We start from the raw sequence: 16169 nt of genomic DNA, 5'->3' as shown, positions 1-16169 counted from the left end.
TTATTTGACCTTTTCTTTACCAGAAGTTCATTAAAACAACGGTTAAGTTATCTGTTAAAACTGTTGAATCTTCCGCTGTGACAACATACATGTTTTGTCATATCCTCTGCTGACAGTGCAGATGCACTGTCTCCATTATTCTCAGAAATTTACTTTCGAAATGTTTCAGTTTTGCTATTTTAATAGACCAAATGCTTAACAGAAGTATTAGGGGCATTACATCACTTTGAATGAACAATGACAGAATGTGAAAAACAGAAGTTAAGGATGTATTCTGTGTATTGTGTATTGCAGTACTACATGGAAATATCAAAATGAAAGTTGCGGTACAGTATCCCTTTCTGCCCCGCCTATGTGTTTGATGAGATCCAAGCGCTTTGAATTTTTTGTACATTCTTTTTGTGCATTTTTGTTATTATAATTATTCATACTGTAACTATAACTGTATTTTCCCTGTTCTCTGGCAAAAAGGACACCGAAACCCTGAGTGAATATAAGGTCTTTTGTTTATGTGCATTAGTTTAGGAACATGAACCGTTAAACATAGTTGACATTAAAATATAGTGTGAAGAGTAAAAAAAGGTTTAAATATTTTATGTCTGTGTTCAAATGTTTCAAATTGTGAAAGAAAAATGGATACTTAGAGTAACTCAAACATTTTCTTGATTGGGAAAGGAAATTCCATTCTATACTCTACCATCTGCCCAGGTGGTGAAAACAGATATTAAGATATTACAAAATGTCCTGTGGTGATTTTCTTGTGATTCAGCTGCAATAGTTTTATTACCGTATAGGGCTTGATGCATTTTTAAATTTGTGTATAAGGTATTCAAAAAATGAATGTATGTGCATTAGCAGTTATAAAAAATATCTGCATGACCTGAGAACATTTTGCATTTCCTCTAAATGAGCTTTAATGCGTCATTAGTGTGTAGCAATCTTTTGTTTCCAAATGATGAGTTTGACTGGAAGGTCATGGATATAGTATACTAAGGTCATGACCTTAGTAGTTATTGTTTCTAATTCCTAAGAAAAAGCATTTTACATTAAAGCAGTGAAAACAGCTATCATATGAAAATTTGTTCATTCACTTTAGTTGCAAGGCCCTGCTTACTAAATTTATAAAAAGTCTGTATTTGTAATATAATTTAAATTTACAACTGTATAAATAGGTTTGTACTATTATATTCAGTATGGATTTTATGGAAAATGCAATTAAGAAATGCAGTGTTTTATACATTTATTTGACTTTTATCTCATTATAGCACTGTGAACATACAGAATTTGATTAATTTGTCTGGTCAACTTAATTTGGGACAATAAAGCATTTGCCAATTTGTATTGTATCCATTTCTTTTCACAAAACTTTTGGCACTTAAGATGCCAACCAATAAAACGATTCAGGTGTTATCTTGTCCAATTCTTCCTGCAAATATGTCACTATTGCCTCATTTTCAGTTTAAATTTCCCCACACATATAATACTGGGGACAGGTCAGGACTCCAGACAGGCCAAGTCCAATATACACACACCCTCTTCTTCCACTTCCACTCTTTTGCAATGAGTGCTAAATGTGGGTTTGCATTTTCTTGTTGAAAACTCCATGGACATCCCTGAAAAAAAACTTGTGTTGCTCAATGCACTTTTTCTGCATTCTTTGCCACCATGACAAAAATGCACTAACATATCCCATACCATGTAAGATCCAGGCCTTTAGACTGGCATTTCCATTGTGTAATGATCCATCACAGATGCTTGGAACTGTAAGCCATGTAACCTGCATTTACACACATTAGTGGAAGTATGGGTGGTTCTGACTAGATCACTGAACTCCAGTGTGGGACTGTCATAGGATGGCACTGCTGAAACAAGTCAGTTGGTGAAATGTCTTCACAATTACAGGATGTGTATCCCCTCAGCTGTGAGTGGTGTTATTAAACAGTAGAAGTGTTTAAGAACCACAGCATCTCAGCCACAAAATGTCCAACCACACAAAGTTACAGAGTGGGGTCTCTGTGGAACAAAGTGCATTAATAAAGTTAATTAACACTTGTTGACCCAATAAAGTTTCACACCTCCTGTAAAATTTGGACAACATTAATGTTTGTGGGTTTAGAATGGGAAAGCATAAAATACATACTTTTGCCATAAAGTGACTTTCAAAACCATGAAAGAAAAAAAAAGGAAGCTCATTGTGTCTTACATTGATACTGCAATTACTTTGCTTTCGTTACAAGTCAGATAAACCTTTGGACATACTGGAAATTAGACCATACAAGTCACGTCCGGTAAAATGCAATCAAATGATGTCTCCAGATTACAACACCAATGAGCAGTATTAAAGAAGAGCAGCATCTCCTCTCACAGCAGACCAGTCCAACAGTTTAGCAGTAGCTGTGAATCTAACTACTGAAGAGAAGGTGAAGATGAACTCTGCTGCATTTTCCTGTGCATTTTTTCTGCTATTTCTGGGGTAAGGACTCATTACACCTATTTTTTCCTTTAGATTTTTTTATGTGTACATAAATCCAGATGTATGTATAAAATTTCTGTTCATTAAAAGACATAGAAACACACTATTACCACTAACACGGTTATGTACTTTAGTTATTTTTTTTTTTAGATCTTATTCAAATATAATGCAAAACTGAAACAAATAATTAGGTGTACATTTGATTAGGAGGATGAAAATATCACTAACAAAGGACCCTTTTGGGACACTTTTTTCATATAATTACATACAGTTAAATCCCTTTAATATATAAAACAATAACAGATGTGCTATGATGTCTATTGTTAGTGAGGGATACGATGTACTTTAAACAGTAAAATATAATATAATATACAATTTTGTTTTGTTTTGAGGCAAATATCCAGTGATTTTATTTACTGTTATATATTGTGCTTATTTATACCTTATGTTGAAACATAAAATACACAACAAATGTTTCCCAAGAAGATAAAAACTGAAGAAAAATGTAATTAAGAGGGGCTGCATGGTGCTGAAGTATGCTGTATATATGCATCTGTTTTATGCAATGATAATATATAATGGATATAAAATGCATCAATTAAATGACATGCCACGATTCATGTGATAGCAGTCTGTAAATTGATCATGAAGTATTACCTCAAGAAATTACGCGGGAACAGACACACTTGTAAAAGCTGTGAAGTGTTAAAGAGTGAGGCTAAACATTAGTCAGCGTGCTCATGGTAAGGCAACATGACTTATCAGCTTCAAGTGAGACCTGACAGTGGGCGTCCATATCTGTAGACATGTGGGCATTTACCATCCCAAAAACATCTCCATCTATGTCACACATAAAAGGCAATACACAGTGTACAGAACAGTGGGTGGAAATGATTGTGACTCAATCTGTAATTGTCCATGCAAACTGCCAAGCGACTCTGAGAAAAATCACATCTACTTTCTATGCAGGGCACCTCACATGCATATCTCACAGGGCAGTGCAGTGTTCTTTGGTTTCCATGGGCCATGGCAAAAGTCATGGGACACAATACTAGTTCCCAAGACATTTTTCATGCCAGGGTAAAGCATATACACATATAGCACTTTTAAAAAACGAATTTGTTTGCTTTTATATTTCTGTAGCCATTGTTTAGCCTCCAAGCAACAAGTGGACATCTATGAAAATCTCTGGAACAACAACATGGACATTGCCAACAAAACGCTCCATCTCGATTTCTTGGTACAAATGCAGAACGGCAGCCTGCAGGCTGAGCGCTACGTTAACTTCACCCTGCAGGACATCAACTACCTGCTGAAAGTGACTGAGATGCTAAAGCAGATGAGCCAGACGGTCAAACGTCCACATGACCTGAGCGATTTCATGAAAGGCCGATATAATAGTTACAAGAGCTTTGCAGACTCATTCCTCAGCCAGTATTTCCTCAAGGTAAGATAGAGCTGGAAGATACAAAAACAGTTCTTTGAATGTTTAGTGGCAGAATGAAAAACATGATTTTGTATTTTAGTGAGATTAATTAATATTATCAGTTTCCAAGTTTAAATAATGTTTATAAAAATGTTTGTTTAGCCAACAAAAAAGATTTTTTATCCTTTTGTTAACTGTACATGCACCAAGGCTCTTACTTCAGTATTGGCCCATACAGCCTTCCAGCTGGCTTCTGGTACTTTATATTTGCATATTGGATGTGTTTAAGTTATAATTTTGCTTTGACAGGGTTATGTTATTAAGGTTATGTTCATGTATCTCAAACATTTACATGATTGTCTTGACTACAGGCCGCACCACCCATCAGTCCCACACCAGCCATGAAGAAGTATCTGTCTGACTACAATGCAGTGATGAATGTGAAAGATCCAATCTACTTCACTGTGTCTCTCTTGCCCTGCTCCAGGCTTTGGCTCTGGCTAGCTAATAACTTAGACATCCCCAAAACCAATGCCTACTACACATGGAAAGAAGGCAATATGAGTGGCCACCCTGAAAAGCATTACAAGGACATTCTGAACAAGCACCTGAACACAGATAAGAAAGTGCAGAAGGCCAACCGCATCTTCCGAATGCAAATGCAGAATGAGCATGACTTCTTTGCCACCTCTTGAGCCAATTATTAATTAATAGTGCCAAAAAGGGTTCTATTGAGATGATTTAATATGAGAAATATTTTAGGATGCATTAAGAATCTTTCAGTGGGTAATAAAAAATTATATAAATTGGACGGTTCTGGTGTTTCTTCAGCACTGCTGTTACAACGTATTTTTGGCATCCTTATTTTTAAACATGTAAGACCTGTAATTTGGCATACAGAGCCTTTTTTATTCATCTTAAATGTGTAAATATGCTGCAAATGAATAAAACACCCATTACCAGCTTCTCTTGTTTTTCTTGTAATAAATAATCTCATAATAATACAACCAATAATATAAAATATTTTTAATTTAATAATTTAATGATCAAGGTATATTTAAATGAAATATTTAAATATAACTTTAAGCCCCACTGAATAAATAATATAACACGATTTAACAACCTAACTGTGTTTAATATGCGATCTGAAGGTTTCAATATTTCCAATACATGTTCATTTATACCAATATACATGTTTACAAGTAATTATTTTACTAATTTAGAGTAGAAGGGGTGTTATTTCTTGGTTTTGTTTGAACAGATGATAAATAATTTGTACTGGCTGTGGCATAATGTAATGGTATATGTTTAAATATTGAGTTTGTTACCATATTTTCAAAAACTAAGTATCCAGATCATTTTGTTGATAAAAATGTTTATGATTTCAATATGAACAATAGTAAATGGGTTTAATAAATTTTTTGTCAATGTTGGCCCAGACTTGGCTGCTGATATCCCAAGTTTAGGACATCATCAGTCCAATGAAACTATAAAAGGAAACTTAAACTCAATCTTTCTTTCTGCAACAGATGAACATGAAGTAAAAAATATTGTTAACGAATGTAAAAGTAAAATATCTACAGATTGTCATGATATAGATATGGTATTAGTTAAAAAAGTTATAAATAACATTTCAAAACCTCTGACCTATATTTGTAATCTGTCTTTCCAAACTGGATGTGTTCCGAAAAAAAATGAAAGTTGCAAAAGTTGTACCAATCTACAAAAACGACAATAAATATATTTTTACTAATTATAGACCTATTTCTTTACTTCCGCAATTTTCAAAAATTTTAGAAAAATTGTTTGATTCCCGTTTAGAAAAAATTATTGAAAAATTTGAGTTAATAAATGAAGGTCAATATGGCTTCAGAGCCAAAAGAACTACTTCAATGGCTATTATTGAGGCAATAGAAGAAATTACAAATGCATTGGACAGGAAAAGATATGCAGTTGGAATATTCATGGACCTCAAAAAGGCATTTGATACTATAGACCATTCAATATTATTAAAAAAGTAGAGAAATACGGAATTAGAGGAGTAGCAGGTAACTGGATAGAGAGTTATCTCACAGAAAGGGTTCAATATGTGAAAATGGGTAATTATACATCTGAATATCTTGGCATCGCTTGTGGTGTCCCCCAGGGGGCCGTGTTGGGCCCAAAATTGTTTAACATGTATATTAATGATATTTTCGATGTATAAAAATCACTAAAACTAATATTATTTGCGGATGATACTAATATTTTTTATAGCAGTGACAATCATAATGAACTCATAAATACTGTAAATGATGAATTAAGTAAAATAAAAGAATGGATGGACAGAAATAAGTTATCATTAAATTTAATTAAAACAAAAGCAATGATATTTGGTAATGATAAGATTAATTCTGTATTTCAAATAAGCATAGATGGTGCCCCAATTGGAAGTGTAACTGAAAACAAATTTTTAGGAGTAATAATAGACAGTAAATTAACATGGAAAGCCCACATCAGACACATAAAAACAAAAATTTCCAAAAGCCTCTCTATTATGAACAAAGTAAAGCAATTTCTCGATCATAAAGCACTCCGTATACTATATTGTTCTCTAGTTCTCCCATACTTATCATATTGTGCGGAAATATGGGGCAACAATGATCAATGTACAATACAAACACTATTTAAATTACAAAAACGAGCAATGAGAATTATACACAAAGTTGGATTTTTAGAGCCTTTGTTACCGTAACTAGTATGGTTGCCCTTTTACCACTGTTGGTATGAGGGCTGCTTGTGTATAGTATTAGAACTTTCTTTACTATCGCTGTTGGTATCTAGGTTAGAGGATTCTAAGTATTTGTAAATTTAATTTTCTCTGTTGTTAAGTTTCATCTAATGTAAGTCGATGGGAAGTGGCTATGTAAGCTATGTAAGTTATGTTAATTTTGAAGAAAGGGGTGGGTTTAAATAAGTTTTCTTCTTCCCACTCCTTTTTGAGTAGCTGTATTGTATATCTTCTTCTTCTGCTGCTCATAATAAAATATCTCAAAAAAAAAAAAAAAATTCTACCTTTGTCCTACTGTAATGTTGCTGCTATAACACTGTGCACATTTCCCCACTCTACGACTGTGTTTAAGGATTTTAGGCAAACTCACAGTGGATTTGAAAATGAAAAGAGATTTTTTTATAGTTTAGAATTTTAAAATCCTATAAAGTCATTTAAAAGAACATACATTTATTTAGACATTAAGTGAATTTAGTATTTTCAAGATTTGTGTTGATATTATTACGTTACTACATGTATTCTTTATTATTAATGTCATTATGTCTAATCATATACAGTGGAAACTATAGGCTCTTAATTAGGGGTTCTCAACTGGTCTTAGCCTGGGACCCAGATTTTCTCATGGTCATTAAGTCACGACCCACTTTTGTAGAATACAAACCAAACAAATTTATTAAAAAAAAAAAAAAAAAAAAATTTAGACATACCTATGAATGCATAGTGAATTTAAGAGCATCAACTGAGGAGCAACATAACAACTACATGTATAAAAGTTAACAGTTACTACAATAAAATTAAATGGCCACAAAATTAGATATTTCACTTTTCTGCATATCTCTGCATTTATGGTACATTAGTAAGAAACTCTGTCTCTTTTTTTTAATATAAAAGACGATTACAATGTCAGATGAGCAGTATTATTTTATTATTATTATGTATTTATTTATTTATTCTTTTTTTTTGGGGGGGGGGGGGGTAATGTTCTTTTTCAAAGATATATAAAATGTGATTTACCTCTGGTGTAGAATAAACCCTCACCATAACAAGATCATATCAATCTACATAAAATGTTACATCATGGAAAGCGTTTTAGTTTTGTAAAATGAGCTTAATTGCAATATTGTCAGTTATATAATACAGTTCTTATCAGACTGTGTGCTGAGGGATCTGGGCTAAGTGTCAGTGTATCTGCCTGTCACGTACTTTGGTACTTTGTCCCAGTTAGGCTAAGCTACCTATATGTAGGCAAACAGAAGCGCTGGGAGGAACCAGAGAGTGCACACAGAAGCTGCTGTCAGCAGAAGAGCTTATTTTATTTGGTTTTTGGGCTAAACAAGATGTCTCGACGCGCAGCGGACAGGCTGAAGGTTGTCCTCAATCATCTGGACCGCTCCAACTCTGCTTCTGTTGTATCCTTTTGAGCGTTAGCCTGATGGCTTGCTAGTTTAGCAACTTAATGTAGGGAACGCTAGCTGTTTCCTCACAGCGAGCGCCCGGTCTTAGTGCAGCGTGCTGCGTGTTCAGGTTCAACGACAGTCCGAGGCTATGATGGGCCGGTTATGCAAGAAAGGTGGTCCGTTTAGAGAGTTTTCAATGTTTTACACTGTTCTACACAATTTTAAACGCCACTGCTTATTATGGTTTATTTTACGATTATTTTTTTTACGTTTGCAAGCTTGTCATACACTTGTCATGGCTATTTTGTTTAACTTTAACGCATAAAGTTAGTGAGAAATAAAAAGCGACGACACCGCCTGCAGATTATTCACTGCACCGGCAATTCTGTCATTTTTACTGAGTGTGTGTTATTAAACACACACTTCTCCATTGACTGGAGAAGGACTTGACTTTTAATTCAAAAAAAGACCAGAGAAATAACTTACATGTCAACATTTTACATAGCGAGTGAATTCTGTAATTTTCAGGTTCATGGATTTTTGATGAAACATTTATTGCATTTATTTTTCCAGTGTGAACTAATTATCTTTAACTAATAAATGGTGTAATACAGGGGTGTCAAACTCATTTTGGCCGAGGGCCACATTGGCATATTGGCTGTCCTCTGAGGGCCAGATGTAACTTATAAATGTAATAAAATGTAACCAAATGTAATATAAAATGAATGTAATTACTCTTTAATGTTAAATAACTCTAAATGGAAAAAATGTTTGCTTGTTGCTCTATTAACATAAATCCTTTTAATTTGTCATGTTATGAAATCCAAAAACTCCATCAATCAAGAACCAAACTATTCAAGTGAATAGAAATGACATAAAATACAAGTTATATTAACTTTGATCAAAACGTTTGATACTGAAATAAGGCTTAATAAATATAAAATCAAAAATTGTGAGCTGTTAAGAATATGTGATAGATTTAGCATTTCCTCAGATTTAGCAGTTCCTCATCCAACCACTAGTGGGAGCTGCAGCAGCAGCACAAGCCCCCGCTGTCTTCACTGAGTCAGAGCTACAGCCCAGCCACGGGCTACAGGCTCAGCTCAGCCAGTCTGGAGCGTTTTTAAAACATTTTAAGTTCTTCTGTGTAGGAAATAAAGGTTTTAACCCCACTAACCGGATAATACAGCTCTCTACAGCTCATCTTTCAGCACAAGCAGCTAACAGCAGCAGTTCAGAGCAGCGTCACGGAGTCACTGCTCGGATTAACGTTACATTATAAACAGGTCAGTTAGCGCGCTGCTAACCTCAGAATGTTTATAACTACGGAGTTTAGTGCACACACCACGGCTGCAGGGTTAGACTGTTGAAGGCTACTGAAGACTATAAAAGGCTATTGGAGGTTATTGAAAGGGTTATTGGAGCAGAAATCAGTACAGGCTGGTTAGATAAGTGATTCACGTCTTCGTCCTTCGCTGCGGTGAAACTGAATAGCGCTGACACAGTGATGTTTATTAAAATCATTAAAACAGATTTTGTCAGCTATTGTCTTATAAATATTTACACATAACTTATATCTCTTCTAAAAAGCGTTTATTTTGGTCAGTAACACTCTTCGTAACACAAAAGGCATACCATTCTTTCTCCTTGAAGCACAGCCGTCCGTCTGAATCAGCTTCTCTTTTTCTGGACATTATGGGATAAACATTTCACCCGCGAAGTTACGCCTTCCCTCCGGCAGGGTTTCCACATCAATGACTACACTGCCGTGTAGTGGCAGTAAGCCGTAACTTCGCGGGTAATACAATCGACAAGCATTGTGGGAAACGTAGTTTTTGGTCAAAGCACGCTTCTGATCCATTTATTATAGACACTAAGATCTTACAAGCTCTCGCGGGCCACATAAAAGGACGTGGCGGGCCACATTTGGCCCGCGGGCCTTGTGTTTGACACATGTGGTGTAATATGTCCCCATCTTTTTAACCCCCTTAATAGCCCGCTGGACCACAACCAATCTTATATTTATGCTTTGTGTCTCATTACTTAATGTGTCTCATTACCTAATGAGAATCGTATGTATATGAATTATTAATTTATTTTTTTGTTGTTTAATGCTTATGTTGCTTCTCCTTTTATATGGCCAGGATTTATGCTGAATCTTTGTGACTTGTTTGAACTACCACTATGATCAATTTTCTGTAATGTCATCTGTCATATGTTTGATGTAATTTGCATACTTGTATATGTTTACATCTAAATTAATCTAAATTAATATGATTTCTAAATCTTTTTCCTTAACTGCTTCTAACAGCGCTCATCCTTCACTTCATCCCAGGCAGTGTCATATCATCCTCAAACATTACGGTAAGTTAAAATGTTTTAAAACTTGCAAACTCTAAATGAAATCAATATAAAGTAGCTATATAATGACATGCAGCTAGAAATCTCACCAGAATCATTTTTAGGGTGGAGAAAAAGTTTCCTTCTCTTTATGCTGATGCTGTTTTGTTTAGTGTTAAATAGTGCAGGGAATACCCAATAGGGAAATGTACAGTGTGTACCTTATTTAAATACTGGGTACACAGTGTCTGTTAGACTTCCTTCTGTGTTAAGTGCACATAAATGAATAATAGTTATATTTACCTTAATAAGGCATCTCAATGTCACAACTGTTATATTACTACAGGTGGGTAGTCCTAGTAAAAATCCATCCCAGGAACTCCTTGGTTTCCGATCTATATTACATTGTTTTGTATGACACTTATTGTGGCTTCCATTGTGCAGGTACACCTTTGACACAGGTTTCCTGAGTCCAGAGCAGAGGATTTTTTATGAAGAAAATGGCTTTTTACTCATCAAAAACCTGGTTTCCGAAGAGGACATTGATCGTTTTAGGTAGCTATGCCTCGCAGTCTGTTTATTAACACAGTTTGAGTAACTTTGGTAGTATTAATTGTGTACAGGTAATTATTTATATAGGCAAGAGCCTAGGTTATGCCTTTCAGATGCTTTGGCTTATCCAACAGTATATATTTCATTTAGGTCAAATGTTTTTGGTAAGTTTTCCACCTAATTGCACTCCCTTAAGACGAACACAAGGTGGCAGCAACACCCTGCATCGCAATTGTGTACTATACATTAATACTATATGAATATATAATAATTTAATAGTGCAGGTTGGCACCTTAGAACACTCAGTATTCATGTAATGTAGTAAGTAAAGTATTGCTATACAAAAATACATACTGCAGCTTTTTCTGCTGCCGTTTTGCGGCATTGTTAGCTGGCATTTTCTTAGAAAAAAATCAAAAACCCACAAGCTCTGAGAGTGCATTATGGATATCTGAGTATATTTAACTTTGACACTTTAATCTATACAACATAATGCATACTCCAAAACTAGTTTGTATTAATAATAAGTGGTAGTGCCACAAGATTTTACCTAAAACAGCACACACGCACAATAATATGTTAATGCATGCCTCCACAGCTTACAACTGTTACAACGATTCCTCTCACAATGCTCATGTACAGGCTTATTAAATCCGATCTGACCATTCACATTTATATCACATTCCTACAATTTGGATCTGTACACGATGTAGGAACACATATCACAGTGTCTTAGATTTGTTTTGAACAAATCAGATTTGCCATGTTTAGATAGCCTTGAAAGAATTAGATCTTTATGGATCCAAAAGTGGTTCTTCTATGGCATCCCACAAAGAACCATTTAAAATACCTTTATTTTTACAAGTGTATATGACAACTGTGTTTAATAAATCTTATTGTGTGTGTGCCTGCAGGGCAGAGTTTGAGCGTGTCTGTAAAGGAGACGTGAAGATTCCAGGCATGGTGGTGATGAGAGATGTAGCTATTGCGAAGTCTGAGTTTGTGCGTGATCAGAAGGCTGTATCTAAACTTCAGGATTTCCAGGATGATGCAGAACTATTCCGCTACTGCAGTTTGCCCCAGGTACATTCACACACAAACAGGCAGCTAGCTATAAATTGGAATACTGTAAAGTGTGATATATGGCTCCATATTTTAATAATAAAACCTAGCAGGCTGAGACAGGCCAGCAGTGCCTTTATCCAGCTATATGGAGAAATGTTGCACTGCAACAGATACTTGTGTCTGTTACAGATTCTGAAGTATGTGGAGTGTTTTACTGGCCCCAACATCATGGCAATGCACACAATGCTCATTAATAAACCCCCAGATGCAGGTAAACACACACCTAAATATGAAGTAGACTATACCCAGCTGTACTTTCTGGTAGTGATATTTGGTTATGCAGATCTATTAACTAGTTTGTTTTTTAAGTAAACTTGTATACACTGTTAGAATTATTTGCACAAAGATAGGGTTTAAAGAGTTGTTTTTTTCTCAGGAAAGAAGACATCTCGTCACCCCATGCACCAGGACCTGCACTACTTTCCCTTTCGCCCAGTCGACCACATTGTCTGTGCCTGGACTGCCATGGAGAAGGTGAACCGACAGAATGGCTGCCTGGTAGTGCTTCCTGGAAGCCACAAGGGCACCCTTCAGGAACATGACTATCCAGAATGGGAGGTGAGAGGAGAGAAGGAGGTGTGACAGAGCTGTACTTGAGTGAATGTTAAATGTGTGCGTGTATATAACTATAGATATGCCGATAGATAAATGTGCCATCTTCAGTCTCTGCAGTTTCCATGGGGTGTTGTCCTATTTCCAAATGACAAAACATTTTAATCAAAATGTTCCTTTCTTCATGTTCTTAACTCTACTAAGGGTGGTGTAAACAAGATGTACCATGGTGTTCGCAACTATGATCCAAACCACCCGAGAATGCATGTGGAGATGGAAAAAGGAGACACCTTATTCTTTCACCCTTTGCTCATCCACGGCTCGGGAATGAACCAAACACAGGGATTCCGGAAGGTCAGGACTAATAGGTTCACACTAATACATTATATGTTTTTTTTGTTCTTCAATTTAAATATCTAATAGAGGTATATTTTAAATTATCTACCAAAGCTATAATAAATCTAATGAGAATCTGTTTAGGTTATGTTACTTATGTTACCATGAAGAGGTCACTTTAGTTTATACTGCTTGACTTGTAATAAACTGAGTCAAATTAAAAGATTGATTGCGTTTAGTTGGTAAACTCTGTCTAGGTGATGCAATCTGGTGCACTGCAAGTGAGACATTTCAGTCTGTTTAGCAGTAATCAGTGAAATTGTGTATATGTGTGTGTCTGTGTGTGTGTTTGTGCTTAGGCCATCTCCTGTCACTATGCCAGTGCTGACTGTTATTACATTGATGTGACTGGGACAAGCCAGGAGAACATTAGTAAGGAGGTGAATGAAATTGCTACCAGAAGATATGGAACAGATATATCCGTTTCCTTTGCGGTAAGGATCCTTTTATTGATCAATACTGTGGGTTGTCATTACGTATTTCTGCTTTGTAGCTGTATTCTGATTGTGTATGTGTGCTTTATGTATGCAGGATACCTGGGCTTTGAGAGGACGCCTGGTCCATGGAGAGAGGACATCACTTTGATCCTCCTGTCTTGTTTTGTCAGAAACACACCCACAGGAGAAAGTGGTGGTAGTACAAAGGAATTATTAGAATTGGTTTAATCATGTAGCAGCTGGCCATCGACAAACAGTTTTATACAGTAATGTAACACTAATTCTGGGTTATCACTCAAAATAGCTTCAGAGTTTACTACATATGTAGTACAATTTTGTCTGCATGCGTTACATTTAACATAAGGACAGATTAGAGCAGTTTGATCGAGACATAAGGACAAATGTGTGAGAAATGGAAGGTGAACTGAAAGTTTATCAGCATGTGTTATAAATGAATTATTAGTAATAACCTAGTAATTTTACAATCTTCCTCTGAACGGAATATCAATTTTGTCTCTAATCATTGGCATTAAAAATGAGTTATAATTTTTGAAGGAACTGTAGAGAAAATTGTTTCCTTTTAAGTATATGGAAGAGTATTTTCTTTGAAAAAATGTGGAATTAGAATGGAATGCATTAGCATTTAATTAAAGGCTGCTAATGTTCACTTAGTTTTGCCTTCACACTGTAAGTGCTGCTAATTGTAAACATGTTAAAATGTTTAATAAAATTGTAATCTTATATATAATATAATTATTTTTGTAAATAATCTCACTTGTTGTTTTACTCAAATATATGCACCTCAGTCAGTTACATCATGCTCTATTGAATAAAACCATAAAAGGTTTGTATATCTTGTGACATGGCAACCATCTCTGCGGTTTAAGGAGGTTTTGTGTTGTTATAAGTGAAGTTGTCCCTAAACATGGGGTATATTTCCATTTTACGAACACATACCTTTCTCATTCAAAAACATGGTGCGTCCCTAGGTCATGTTTAATTATGTATGTTGATAAATGAGGTGAGATAAGCACCCAAGACCATTTTAAGACTATTTCAGGGCTTGTATTATGTACACACTTAATCAGGCCAGTGCTATCTTCTACATCAACACATCTACTTACCACTTCCCAGCTGGTGGAGAAGGAGAGAGAGTGTAAAGAGTGTTTGGATGAATGTGGTATTATGCTCATTTGGCAACCCTGGTTAGTGTTTGCTCTCACTCAGTGGATTGAGTTCACCCAGGACACATACACAGCACCATGTAAACAGCTCTCATGACATGATCTGTTCCTTTTACTGGTCACTAGTCCACCACTGGTTCCAAACATTTAGGAGGCACCTTCCTATGAAAACAGTGCTAAGTGCAGTACAAACAAACAATAAACTATACATAGAAAGAAAAGAGAATCACTATACAAATACACATTAATGTCTTAAGAAAAACAATTAAAATGTACCATCAGAAAGCACAATACTGGTCTTAAGGAATGTTTGTATACTAGGAGAAAAGTGCATATTTATAATATCCATTTATTTTAATGTTTTATTATAATGTTCTCAAACACATTAAGAGGACAAGGAATTTAATAGTTTACTCTTGACAAGTTCAGCACAGCTATTAACTGAAAGCCATTCCAGGTGACTCTACCTCATGAAGCTGACTGAGCAAATGCCAAGATGTGCAAAGTTTTTTTGTTTGGATGACTCTAGTATTAATCTACAATGTGGATTTAAATGAAAGATCTTTACTAAAGTTTTACTTTACATGCTTTTGTGAGATTATTGACTGGTTATGAACATATAAATCTGGTTATTGCCTTACTCATTTAAACCCAGAATAATTCTTATTATTAAGTGCATGTAATTGCACAATGCTCTTAACAACGCCTTATACTCATTCTTGCAGAGACAGAGCCCAGACTAATAGTGCAGCAACTGTTGGGGGAAAGAGCTAGGGAAAAGGGCTACTGTAGATGATCTCTGAGTGCCATCTATGTATGGGAATATTACCTCACATGCTGTGTTTTTGTACTGCAATCTGTGTGTGTGTGTGTGTGTGTGTGTGTGTGTGTGTGTGGCGTTCCAAAACCCTAGGTTTAGTACAGCTTCCTGGATAGTCTACCTCATGCAGACTACAAACCAAAGAAACCATCTGATGGATTCCAGACTTGAAAGATCCCATTTAAACACCAAGAGGAAAAAAAGCCTCTTGTTGTGACTGATGCTCACGCAACAGCACAGTATGGTCCAATTAAAACAGGGGGTTTTGGGGTCATGTTATGAATACAATAGGCCGTGGAAGTCTTCTCCCTTTTAATCATTTATTGACATGCAATGCTGAGGTGCTGAGAAAGACAAGACCTCAGGGCAAGGGTTTTTATCCAAAATAAGCCAAGCAACCGCAAGATCCAGCACATGTGAATATACAGAGACAAAAGTCCCGGGACACACTTTTATTTCAGTAACTAATTAAAAAATAATATATCTGAATACCACAGCAAGTAATGGTGGAGGGGGGCTTTCTATTAGGCTTTTTAGGCTTGAAAAAAAGGGTGTCTTGTGACTTTTGACTAATCCTGTACACTTCCTGAGCACATTATTAGAAATATTGCTAATTCTAACAATAAGTAGGGCTTCCTTGCTTTCAAGGCAGTTGTTTTTTTTTAAACATATTTTAGAACCATTGACTTTGATGACT

General features: G+C 35.6%; 2 protein-coding genes across 2 annotated transcripts; both read left to right on the top strand.

Moving 5' to 3' along the window:
• Positions 1-2338: 2338 nt before the first annotated feature.
• Positions 2339-4863, top strand: si:ch1073-67j19.1 (uncharacterized protein LOC100332348 homolog). Its single transcript, XM_022671148.2, has 3 exons — positions 2339-2473; positions 3617-3920; positions 4271-4863. The coding sequence occupies exons 1-3, from the start codon at positions 2427-2429 to the stop codon at positions 4592-4594; spliced, it is 675 nt and encodes a 224-aa protein (XP_022526869.1). The 5' UTR covers positions 2339-2426; the 3' UTR covers positions 4595-4863.
• Positions 4864-7847: 2984 nt separating this feature from the next.
• Positions 7848-14237, top strand: phyh (phytanoyl-CoA 2-hydroxylase). The gene is made up of 9 exons (XM_007232263.4): positions 7848-8078; positions 10378-10430; positions 10851-10961; positions 11873-12041; positions 12213-12294; positions 12460-12641; positions 12840-12989; positions 13331-13465; positions 13563-14237. The coding sequence occupies exons 1-9, from the start codon at positions 8007-8009 to the stop codon at positions 13614-13616; spliced, it is 1008 nt and encodes a 335-aa protein (XP_007232325.3). The 5' UTR covers positions 7848-8006; the 3' UTR covers positions 13617-14237.
• Positions 14238-16169: the final 1932 nt, after the last annotated feature.

Source organism: Astyanax mexicanus, chromosome 2 (assembly GCF_023375975.1).
Source record: "Astyanax mexicanus isolate ESR-SI-001 chromosome 2, AstMex3_surface, whole genome shotgun sequence".
Taxonomy (NCBI): Eukaryota; Metazoa; Chordata; class Actinopteri; order Characiformes; family Acestrorhamphidae; genus Astyanax; species Astyanax mexicanus.
Note: the sequence above shows the minus strand (reverse complement) of the source record. Positions and strands in the feature narration are given on the sequence as shown.